The 13,143-nt window shown below is 37.8% G+C and overlaps 1 protein-coding gene across 9 annotated transcripts in view; it reads right to left on the reverse strand.

Annotated features, from left to right (window-relative positions):
• Nucleotides 1-13,143, reverse strand: part of UTRN (utrophin) — a 497,326-nt gene that overhangs the window by 368,863 nt on the left and 115,320 nt on the right. For all 9 annotated transcript variants that reach the window (XM_025997956.2, XM_072719084.1, XM_025997957.2 and 6 more), the window contains 5 exons: nucleotides 5,826-5,918; nucleotides 4,118-4,195; nucleotides 3,683-3,775; nucleotides 3,215-3,387; nucleotides 739-854 (listed from right to left, as the gene is read on the reverse strand). In XM_025997956.2, the coding sequence (XP_025853741.2) occupies nucleotides 739-854; nucleotides 3,215-3,387; nucleotides 3,683-3,775; nucleotides 4,118-4,195; nucleotides 5,826-5,918 (553 nt within the window). The remainder of the gene's footprint in view (nucleotides 1-738; nucleotides 855-3,214; nucleotides 3,388-3,682; nucleotides 3,776-4,117; nucleotides 4,196-5,825; nucleotides 5,919-13,143) is intronic.

The following is a 13,143-nucleotide window of genomic DNA, read 5'->3' on the forward strand; positions in this document are numbered from 1 at the left end:
TAGCGCCACTGTCAGTCCAGGGCGTGATCCGGGAGACCCGGGATGGAGTCCCAGGATGGCCTCCCTGCGTGGAGCCTGCTTCTCCCTCTGCCTGTGTCTCTGCCTCTCTCTGTGTGTGTGTCTCTCATAAATAAATGAAAATAAGTCTAGAATTCAACTCTGTAACATCTGTAACTAAAGTTTTCACATCGTATGCAAGAAGATCAGATAAAAATGCATTTTAATTAAATAACCCAAGATTGAACTGTTTCTCTAATAATTATGTTTTCCTAAACCTTTAAATCTTATGCTTATATCAAGTAACTATTTTCCAATGAATGATGTAATTCAATTTCCTCCCAAACTATCCTACAAATTAAGTACAATAGTACTAATAGCTGGTCTGCAATAAAATGTCTTGCACCATAATCCAAAAGAAAAAACACTCCACAATCCTCATTATTTTTTCTAAAAAGGAAAAAAAAAAACCTATTTTCCAAGTATTCAAAATTGCACAGCAAAATCAAGGTTGAAATTAAACACTGGGGCAGCCCGGGTGGCTCAGCGGTTTAGCGCCTGCCTTCAGCCCAGGGCGTGATCCTGGAGACCAGGGATCAAGTCCCACGTTGGGCTCCCTGCATGGAGCCTGCTTCTCACTCTGCCTGTGTCTCTGCCTCTCTCTCTCTCTGTCTCTCATGAATAAATAAATAAAATCTTAAAAAACGAAAAAAGAAAAATAAATTAAACACTGAACAGTACCTTCAGGATCTAACAGCTTTTCAATTCCCAAATAAGTTTGAGCTTTGCTGAAGGCATGTTCAAGTCTCTCAATTGGGGACATTTTGACAACTCTATCCCAGCTGAAGAGATCAGGTCTGAAATTATAACACAAATAAAACTGAATGAAAATGAAATATGTGAACAAAAGTAGTCATTGTTATAATTTAATACATTTCAGTTTTAGGTTATTTTACTTTTACTTGTAAGTTTAAACGAAGAAATGTTTATCTTTTATATCTTAAAAACTTGTTAAATATATTTTTAAAGTAATTTACAATATGAAAACAATAGGTAAAACATTCTAAGTTTCTTGTGTTGGTTCAGTACACCTATTAAAATTTATGAAGTAAAAAAAATAAAATAAAATTTATGAAGTAACCACAGAAAGATTAAATATGGTCTAAATTATTCCCAAATAGAAAAAAAAAAAAAAAAAAAAGAACCTATCCATATAAGACAACAAAGAAAAAGGATACAGAAAAGTTGAAAGAAATGAGAAGCTTAAAACAAGAGGTACAAAATGAACCTAAATACATCAATTATTACAATCAATGCTAATGGACTAAATTATCCAACTGAAAGACCAAGATTAGCAGAAAAGAAAATCCAGCTCTGATCTGCTTACATGAGATTCCTACAACAAAGCCCTGAGAGAACTTCTCACCAATCATCCCCCTCCATACTACTATTATATAATATTTCCTTTCTATCTTGATGTTCTTTTAATCCAGCAAACTGGATATTATTGTTGCTCTGACTTACCCAAAAGTTGATCATTTTCTTTGAACTCTATCTGTTCTTCCATCTTAGACCACTTAATTTCTGGGCTTTGCCTGCCCTACTCCCACACTCAGTTCCTCCTCTACTTCATCTCCATATTCCTCTTACTCATTCCACTGCACCCACTGACTTCCAACATGCCAGGTACCTCCTGCACTCTTACCTAATATATTTTTCTTCAGCATGTTTACCATTTCTATATGCTATATCACCTACATTATCTTTTTTTTAATTGTCTTCCTCCTTCTATTTGAATGGAGATTCCAGGAGGACTGGGATTTTTGCTTGTTTTGTTCTCTGCTGTGTGCTCTGTATCCAGCATATAGAAAGCACTCCACACATACTTGCTAATCCAATTAAGTAATAGGGAAAAGTTTTGGCTAAAATTCAAGTTCTTCAATAACATCTCTAAACCAGCTAGGAAGAGAGGCCAATCCTCTTAAACTGATAAGGGAAAAGTAGAAGATACTTGGGAGTGGGAATTCTTTAGCTAGATAAAACGTGTATGAAAAAAAGCTACAGCAAATAGCAGTCTTGGGGTAAACAATGAAACCGCTCCATTATGTAAAACAAAACATTCAGCTCACTATCAGTAATTCAAATCAATATTGTATTGAAGGACTAAGCATAAATGAGTGGGGAAGAGAAGAAAAAAGGACAGAAGAAACTATTATGATTCATAGATAGTCTACAAAAAAACCCTTACAGAAACATTTTTGGAAAATTTGGAAAAATTTAAAAAGTTTCTAGATCTAAGACATAGAAAAGTCAATTGCATTTTTTATATATCAGCAAAAAAGCCTCTAGGAAATAGAACTTGAAAAAATAAATAATTTACATATAATAAATTTTGCCTTTCACATTTAAATCTTGATGCATCTAGAATTTACTTCTGGGTATATGAGGTAAGGATCCAATTTACTTATTTACATATGAGTAACCAGTTGTCCCATACTATCTATTCATCTGCTCATCTGCAACATCAGCTCAGGGGTATATCAGGATGGAGTTATTTCTGAGTTCTTTACTCTGTTAGGCTGATCTATATGCAACTGCCATTCTTATTGTCAAAACGGTAAAATGTTGGCAATTTCACATGACTCAGACCATTATTATATTGTATTTATTTTTAGTACTACATATATAGTCTTAATAAATATAGCTTCATAAATAATTTTACATCTGTTCAGAAGGTACTTCAATCTGGTTCTTCTTCAGGAATGTCCTGGCTCTTCTTGGGCCTCTAGTCTTTTGAATAATTACGTGTTTCACAAAAAAAAAAAAAAAAAAAAAAATCAATTGTCTTTATTTAACTGAGATTGCACTGAATCTCTAGTTTCCCTTTCAGTATGAGAATGAAAACTTAACAGAATTCCTTGTATATATTACTGGTTCATGCTGAATGAGTGGGACTGAACATGTGAATTATTTTACATTTTTTAAACTTATAAATATGTAGGAGAAACTGTGGACACTGCACTGTGGCATTTAAGTCCTACGGAAATAATGACTCAGTGGATATTTTCTTCCATAATGTTTCTTTTCTTAATGTTTAAGGGTGTGCAGAGAGAAGAGTGGTGGTAGTGGGGAGGGGGCTTTAGTCAGGGTAGTAAGGGAGAGACAGAGAGGAGATACAAATTTGTAAGGCCCACATCTAAGTAGGATCATATCTCACTTATGTCGGTGCAGCACAGCATTAAAGGCCAGTCCATCTGTCCAGCTGGTGGTGAAGTTGAGGACGTTGACCTGGCTGTACGGCCTAGTAGACTGGCGCACCCAGCTCAGTAGGATCTTCTCACTGTTTGTCTGCTGCAGGTCTGACATGACATCTTTCATGACATCTTTTACCTGTTCAAAGAAACCATGCTGTCTAGAACTTAAAACAGTTGCTGCTATCATGTCCTTAAATAAGGAATATTCCATTAATTAACCATTATAGATACACAAACCAAGGAGGGAAGCCTCAAAAGAAACCTTGCTAACACACTGATCTCAGATTTCTAGCCTCAAAAACTGTGAGAAAATTAATTTGTGTTGTTGAAGACACACGGGTTGTGGTACCTTGTGATGGCAACCCTAAGAAACTAACACACAAATGATACATTTTCAATTTCTATTAAGAAGTAATTGAAAATTTCCCCACCTGCCAGTGCAAAATGATGCTCCAAAGTAATCCCAAAGTCAGTTTGTGATTTCCATCTACAATGTCAGTTCCTCCTATATTCACTAAATCCACCTATTAAAATAAAAAAATGAAAAAATAAACTCATAAGACAATTTTGCCATAGAAGTCAAGATTTTGTTTTGGCACCTTTGGACAGCAATATAAGTGAATAAAAGAAATTTCACTTTAGAGAATCAGGTAAACCTAAATCTCAGAAATGTATTATTTATACAATAGATCAATAAAGTAATCAGAAAAAGGATGACTATTCCTCCACTTACAGAAAAGGCTCAATACTTATAAGAAAAATGTTTCCAAAACTCAGTTGATGACAATGCACAGAGCAGGTGGCTGGTTTGACAATAAATAATACTGATCGTACCAAAGAACCCCAAAGTCACAATGCACACTTACATTATTCTGATGCAAAACCTGCAGCACTCTGTTGACATTATTTAAAGCATGTACCCTTGTGGAACCACGTTCCTTTGGCTAGAAAACAAAACATGAAATCAAATGAGACAGAACTCTCCACGTTGCCAACAAATACAGACACTGAGATGTACACAGAACAGCTCGGCGTGCAGAGCCCCTCTCTGCCAAGAGCTCTGGCTGGTTTCTTGGGCCACCAGGAAAGCTAATGTTGACAGAATGCAAATTATCCCACTAACATCCTGAGATAGCAGGGAGGATTCAGAGGCACTATCCCAGATTCCAGGTAGCATTACAAAAAAGCCCACTGGGAAGGCAGGAAGAGCCATCTGGGGCAAGGTGATCTGGGAGGTTCCTTTCTGCCTCACTGGCCAGGGAATCTTATCTGAGAGAGGGATCAGCCTCTCCAACAGGTACCTCCCCACCATCTGGAAGGCAAAATGCAGAGTATAACACCTCACGCTTCGGCAAGAAAGGAATCTTCAGGAGTGGATTTCTTTATACCTTTTATAGTAGTTCTACCTCTAGTATTAAAGTTTGTGGGCAGCCCCAGTGGCACACGGTTTAGCACCACCTGCAGCCCAGGGTGTGATCCTGGAGACCCTGGAGTCCCACGTCAGGCTCTCTGTATGATGCCTGCTTCTCTCTCTGCCTCTCTCTCTCTCTGTCTCTATGAATAAATAAATAAAATCTTTAAAAGAAAAGTTTGTACCCATAAAATGCATCCTCTACATTAGCGGAGTTATTTCTGTGTAAGAACAAAGCACCTTGCATGTAAAGTAATAGAGTTGGGCTTGATGAAAAAAAAAAAAAGAGAGAGAGAATACTGAAAAACTCCATAAAAATAAATGTCATAGCTTTTTTTTAAATTTTTATTTATTTATGATAGTCACACAGAGAGAGAAAGAGAGGCAGAGACACAGGCAGAGGGAGAAGCAGGCTCCATGCACCGGGAGCCCGATGTGGGATTCAATCCCAGGTCTCCAGGATCGTGCCCTGGGCCAAAGGCAGGCGCCAAACCGCTGCACCACCAAGGGATCCCAATGTCATAGCTTTTAACAACTCTCCAAGAGTTTATTAAATAACATTTTAGGGGTGCCTGGGTGGCTCAGTCAGTTAAGCAGCGGTCTTTAGCTCAGGTCATGATCTCAGGGCCCCAGGATGGAGCCCCATGTCTGGCTCCCTGCTCCAAGAGGAGCCTGCTTCTCCCTCTCCCTCTGCCTCTCCCCCAACTTGTGTGAATGTGTGCATGCTCTCTGTCAAATAAATAAAAATTTTTAAAAATAAATAAATAACATTTGAATATGTTTTCTATAACTAACATCTAAGAAAACAAAAAATTATTTTCTAATATGATATCAACTAATACCATACCATATATGATATCATATATCAACATACCTACTCATATCAAAACCATATGCCCATTTTCCATATCTATTCTTCTCTGTAATTCTCTCCTGTGCTTTCTGAGAGCAATAAGTATAATAAATAGTTTTACCTTTGATAAAAAATAGAGGCCTCTATAAAAGCTTCAATATTACACTATCAAAGATTCATTGAAACACCTTTTTTAAAAATGTTCCTATTTGGGCCTTTACATTGTAAGTACCCCCCAGAGAGTCTTCAAGTATCAGTAATGATGAGAAGACACTCCATTAGCCTGGTTCTCAAAGAAGACTCCTCTCACCAGTGATGTTCCTGTGAGGCCTTCCAGAAGATCCAGGAGCTTCCTTCCATCTTTGAGGTCTGTGAACATATCATTGATGGGTGGTTTTCCACTCTATAAAAGAAAAAGTAAATTATCAGTTTCTTCAGCAGCAGAAATTCCATACATATGTGGCAAATAAATGAGTGGTTTTGGGTTTTTTTTTCCAATTAAAAGTCTGGATGGGCAGCAATTATTCAGCTTTGCCTTGTATGGAAAGAAATGTAATACAGAGAACTCTGAAATCCAACACGAATGCTTTAAGCTGAATGCTATAAATTGCATTATTCCTTATATAAATTGCATTATTTCTTACAAAAGGAGTAAATAAACCTATAGTTAATGTCCATATGCCTTGACTATGGTGTATATTCCTGAGAAAGAATGATAAAAAGATGCACTGAAAATGTAAATGAGCATATAGCACCCGAGTGCAGAGGCCAATGAAAAGTGTGCAGATTCTCTCATTCCATTACTACACTTTGCATTCACCGTATGATGGCATCTTGTGGCATTTCCATTACGGGAACAGGTTATTTTGTCCACAATTTCAGCTCTCTGGTGCTACACCTATTCTTCTAGCTATAAATTCTAAACAATTATGACATATTAGGCTCTGTGTCTAAAGTGAGGTACCAGTCCAGTATTTTGAATGGCAAAGCTTATAGAATTCCTAAACTCTCATCCCCCGATTGATAAATAGCATCAATTTACACTGACCAACATATCCTAGTGTCTGATGCCAGAAAATCATAGCCACTGACAGGCAGGCAGATCCTATGTAATATGATGGCTGTATGCAAAAGGATGATTACTACACAGGAAATCAGGAAGCCTCAGTTTTAATTCCAGTTTGATCATTAACTGGAATTAAACTGGTAAACCTAAATCAACTGCTTAACCTTCCTCTAAATCACAGGCTAAAAATCCAATAAATAAAATTATGTGAAAATGTCTAGACAACTATAAAGCACAATGTAATAAATGTGACATCACTATCAAATTATGCCTCTTTAATATGAAATCTCCAGAGAGATTAATAGTTCTAGTTCTGTCAATTATAAAGATATTTTATAACTGACAACTATTTCATCATCTTCACTTTTCACTTTAAAAAAACATAGGGGCACCTGGGTGGCTCAACTGTTTAAGCTTCTGATTCTTGGTTCAAATCATGATCTCAGGGCCATGGAATCCTGAGATGGAGCTGGTGTCAGGCTCCAAGTTCAGGGAAATCTGCTTGAGAGAAAATTTTCTCCCTCTCCCTCTGGCCCTTCCCCACAAGCTCATGCTTGAAATGGAGGATGGTGAAGGGAGCCATTCTGAGGTTTCCTAAAACTCAGTCTTTTCCATTCTTTCTCTTCTCCTGATTTTTTACATTTTTAATTCAGTATAAAGTATTGTCAACTAATGATGACTAGCATGGCTTTTCAATAGTTCACACGCTCTACACGAGGAGAAGTAGGGTAAAGTTTTCACCACAGAATCAGTCAAAAAATAAACTATGACTTATTTGTGTCTGAAACAAAGCTGCTTTTCTAGTCCCACCTGCCATTCTGGTGAGCAGTGACGGTGTCAGGGACACATGGATTATGTCCATCAATCATAATAAAAACTGATTTGCATGATGGGGGAGGTATGGCCTAAGGGTCTGAAGGTGATATTTCAGGAGGCAGAGCAAGGAAGAGCTCTTTGTACATTGAGACTTCCTACCTGCCATCAGTAAAAGCAAAGGGAAGAAGCGGCCTTCATCATCTACTATCTCTACTCCTCTCTAAACCCGAATATACTTTAGAGAACTAACCACCAAATAATCAGATTCCCTTTCAGGGACAGATGAATAACTCTGCTCTGAGAGTGAAAAGACAAGAATATAGATAAAGCTCATGCGAGAAGCAAAGAGGGATATATCTAGGCATAAAAAGGATCTTAAAAATTACTGATAACAAGTGTTGCTAAATAATGTCTTCTCAAATCCACTATCCATTTTCAAATAAATAAAAAAAACATAAACCAACATAATATAAATATAAATATTAGTCCATACAACAAATAATTATGGGGCAACTAGGTGGCTCAGTGGTTGAGCATCTGCCTTCGGCTCAGGGCGTGATCCCAGGGTCCTGGGATGGAGTCCCACATCAAGCTCCCCGCCTGCTTCTCCCTCCACCTATGTCTCTGCCTCTCTCTATGTCTCTCATGAATGAATAAATATAATCTTTAAAAAAAAAACAAATAATTATGAATGGCCATGACCCTGTAACTTTGGGCAAGTTACTTGGCCCTTCCACATCTATTTGCCCATCTGTTAAGAACTAAAATGACAGATGTTCAATAAATGTTTGATATTATCATTCATTTTAGGAGCATAACTTTAGTGTTTCTACTGCCATAAATGTGCCATAAAATTTCAACAATATCTGAAAGGATGAAAAAAGCAAATAAGTACTTCATCCCAGGCAAGAATGTAAAAGCGATTCTGAGCTGGAGTACACATTAGTGTCAATTCAAAGAGGAAGATCTTTTAAGTCCCAAATTCACTAATATGCTGACCTGGAGAGATATATCCCATTCCAAAATCATGAACATGATAATACTGGAGCACACCACACTGTGCCATAGGTCTGTACCATGAGACAAGCCATAATTCAACAGCAAACTCACTAGATTCTTCCCTAAGTTCCACTGTTTGTTGGACGGCAAAGTAGGAGGCCTTAAGAAGTAGCATCAATTTCTCTAGATGAGATACTCTTTTCCTCTCTCGCTTGTCTAGTTCTTGGTTTACTGAGCAACAAACCTTAAGAAAGGCTCCCTGTGGAGCATTCTGTTGAAACAAACATGACCCAGGCAGGGTCCTGTCCTTCTAGAAGTCAATCATTCACACAGTATAACCAGTGCCCTTACTTTCTTTAAAAACATTAAACAAACAAAACCCTACAGTAACAGCAACACAATTTCTTTATTCTGTTTCCAAATTTCAGATGAATGTTAATGGCAATCAGGAAAAAAACGTGTTTTGTGTTGTGTCCCTTTCTCCAACACTCTCTAACCCCATGCCAGTGATGGTGTTATCAGTATATATTCCTACTGAGAATCCTCAAAAGGACTACACCTGCAGGATAGCCAAGGAGAGGAAAACACAACCTGTGAATCTCCTCACTGGACAAAGTAAAAAAAGGTACCTGGGCTCATATGAACCCAAAACCGTGGTTCAAAGCTTACACAGAAAACACATACCCAAACTCACCACACACATGGCCAGTCACTGCAAAATATTATGTATTCCTGACAAATACAACTTAGGAATGTCCCATATACAGATGGAAAGAACCAGACTCTGCCAAAGAGCAAGTTCCACTTACCACCCAAGACAGTAACACCTGCACATACAATTATTCAGTGCTCTGTGCCCTATAAGGTGAGGTTGGAAATTTTCTGTTGTAAAGATCCAGAGAATGCCTAGTTTAGGCATTGCTGGCCAGGTGGTCTCTATCAAAACTACTCAATCTTATTGTCATATGAAAGCAGCCTAGACAATATAGAAACAAATGAGCCAATCATAATGATGACTATATTCCAATAAAACCTTGTCAACTCTGAAATTTAAATCTCATATAATATCCATGTGTCATGAAATAATTCTATTCTTTATTATTTGCAACCACCTAAAAATGTCAAAACCATTCCTAGCTTGTGGACCATACAAAAACAGGCAGTGGAAACATGAAATGTTCTTAGGCAGAGTAATAGCAACCACTTAGATATGTTCTAAGAGATTTAGAGAGATTTAGATGTATTAGTTACATGTATTCATTATTTCTTTTTTTTTTAATTTTTTTTATTTATTTATGATAGTCACAGAGAGAGAGAGAGAGAGAGGCAGAGACACAGGCAGAGGGAGAAGCAGGCTCCATGCACCGGGAGCCCGACGTGGGATTCGATCCCGGGTCTCCAGGATCGCGCCCTGTGCCAAAGGCAGGCGTTAAACCGCTGCGCCACCCAGGGATCCCTATATTCATTATTTCTTGATAATAACATTTAAAAGTAGGGAAACAAGAGAGAGGTAACGTGACAAGTGAGAGGGGAAGAACCAGGATCTAATGCTACAGAATCTGGTTCCAAATGCATATTCTCAAAGTTTGTACTAAGCTGTCAATAAAATTACAAGAGGATGAGAGTGTGACATACAAGGAAGAAAATACTTAATTGATCAGGGATAGAATACAGGAAATTATATTTAATGACTTCCCAAAGAAAGCAACAAAATATATATCAGATTTAAATGAACTCAAAATGAAGACAGTTTTTTCCCAAGCACACAGCTTTAACATGGGGCCCACCCTGGAAACTGTTTGGAAATGTCAGAGGTCATCATTGAATAAAATTAAAAACTGATTCATCCTGACAGTCAATCTCTTATTTAGATTTTTAATTTTTTTTGCAAAGACACATTTGCAGAGACTTCTCTGACAGAGAAAATACAGTTTAATAATTCAATCAGACAAATATCTGGTAAATACCCCCTTTGTGCTTGGCCCTGCAGAAATGCCAAGTTCAGGCCACCCTCCTTATTCACAAGAGAGGGTTCTCATAGTTTTCCAATAAACACAAAATAGTACAAACGAACAATCTTGGACTTGGAACATAGATAAGTTGTGGGTCACACTTAACCTTAAAAAATTGAAAAAGCAACATTATATGAGTCCAGATGACAGATGCTACAAGTAACTAGCACTGGCAACTTCCTCCTCCAACCCTCTTGCCCTGTACTTCTGTGCACTCTCCTGACACTAGCTTTAACCCCACCATTGTGACAAGAGGGACCAGCATTAATACCAGCAGCTGGGACACAGAAGCTTCTGGATTTAAGAGTGTCAGAGGATAGAAGCAAACTGTCATCACAATGCATGAGGAGCAGCCAGGGGCTGCTGGAGGGCAGCGGCAGAGAATACTGATGGCAACATGTGACAGGACAACTGCATGAAGCAAACCCGATGGGCTCTATCACACCCAGAGAAATCAGCCCAAAGGCTGGCAGTGACAGCCAGTGCTCACTTCCAGCCACCGGCAGCCATGCAGGAATCCCAGCTCATTGTTGGCAAGACTTCTGGTTTTTCAAAAGAATCTGGAAATCTCGGGATCCCTGGGTGGCGGAGCTGTTTGGCACCTGCCTTTGGCCCAGGGCGCAATCCTGGAGACCCGGGATCGAATCCCACATCGGGCTCCCGGTGCATGGAGCTGCTTCTCCCTCTGCCTGTGTCTCTGCCTCTCTCTCTCTCTCTCTCTCTCTCTCTCTGACTATAATAAATAAATAAATAAATAAATAAATAAATAAATAAATAAATTTTAAAAAAGAATCTGGAAATCTCTATTTATCTGTGTAATCTCCTGATATTTGTAGTTTCCGAAAACATGGTGCCTATCAACAAATTGTGTCCACAGGCATACCAGATCATAGGGCGACCGATTAGCAATCTCCATGCAGGACATAACCACACAGAGGCGAGATGTAAGTTTAGTCAACAGTGAGTCCTCTGAGGAATTGACAAACTCTGTGGAAAGGACAGACACACACATGCACACACACACAGACACCACACCATCCAAAGACTTAATACATGTATTAATACATGCTATAACATCAATAACATGACTTAATACAAAACACCAGCAGTCATTAATGGCTCAAACCAAAACACAAAGTAGTTGCTTCATATCCTTTTTTTTCCCCCACTCACTCCCCACCTCATGTTTCTACCTCCAAACACACATTTCAAACGTAACCACTTCCCCTTGTCATCATGGCTCCTGCAGGACTAGCCTAAATGATCCCTTTGCTTCTGCAGAAGAGCTAGAATAACTCTAATTATAGGCAAAGGACTCCCATGAAAGTTTGGACTATCCAAACTCCAAGTAAAAGATCCTCTGGGTTCAGGTCCCCACCCTGTCTCTAATCTGACACTGTCTTTTTTTCCTCCTTCTTCGATACTCCCAAATCACAGTTATGTCCATCACAGAGGCCAAGTTTTTCAGCAACAGCACTAGTGCTAAAAGAAATTTTTAAAAATCTGCAGAAGATTGAATAAGAAAGTAAAATTTAGGAAGTGCAGTTTGGAGTTCTTAAAAGGGCAAAAGTGCTAATTATGTATACCAACAACCAATCAACCAGAGAGAGAATTGAAACTTGGATTTTCCATCTGGAAGACTGATCAGTGCCTTCTCCCTGGGGTGCTGGGTTGACACTGACCACCCGAGGCTGACAAATGCAAGGCTTGCTTTCAAGGCCCTCAGAATGTAGACGTAAACAAAACCAGTATCAACACAGCATGCTGAGCACATTAAGAGGGACTCCTGAGCTAGTGTGCTTCTGCCAAATTTGTACCAACAGATACAGTACACAGATAGAATTTGTCCTATGATTTACCTAATCTCATTATAAATAATTAAGTTACAACTGAGCATAATAAGATGAGTGAAAACAAAAGTTTTTAAATGCTTTCACAACTAACATCTCATATGGTATCTTAGAAACAAATAATAAATTTGGGCTCTTTGACACTGTTGAGCTATTCTGTTATTTGTTTATGCTCTATTCTCAAAATAGGATTTGAGGCAGCCAATGCAATTCAGTTACTATTCCCACTGTTTACTGTGTGTGTGTGTGTGTGTGTGTGTGTGTGTGTGTGTATCGTATTCTTGGATATACATGGTATTCACATATATAAACATATACTATATAGCATATATACCATATATACCATGACATATTTGCATTCTTCTAAGATTCATCTGAAATTAAGCTAATGTCCCCAGCCTCTGATAACATATTATAAGCTTAGCATCCCTCTCTTTTATTCTTTTTGATTGTTTTTGGCAAAGGTTTGGTTATTTTCAAAATTCAAAAGAAAAAAGCAAATTAACATTTCTTTTAATATTTTTAAAAACAGAATCTTTCATTTATGAATCCCAAATCTTAGCACTGATGCAAATGTAGCATCCTTTTAGCTCTTGTAATTCTTCATTTTTTAAAGAGTCAGTAAATCTATCAGTAAGCACCATTAACAATGCCATTTTGGTTAATTATGTTTATGTATGAATATATTTTTTAAAGTTTTTGTAACAAAAATGTTATGCTTTTTCTCTTGGTGTTGGGATTAAATGTAGTTGAAGAATATTTTCTTTGGATTTCTTCTATCTGATTTTTTGTAATATGTATTATTGCATAAAATAAATAACAGATTACAACAAACAATAGTATCTCTAGCCAAGATTAAATAAGCAAACTGATAAAATTAGGCTC

This window comes from Vulpes vulpes, chromosome 1 (genome assembly GCF_048418805.1).
Source record: "Vulpes vulpes isolate BD-2025 chromosome 1, VulVul3, whole genome shotgun sequence".
Taxonomy (NCBI): Eukaryota; Metazoa; Chordata; class Mammalia; order Carnivora; family Canidae; genus Vulpes; species Vulpes vulpes.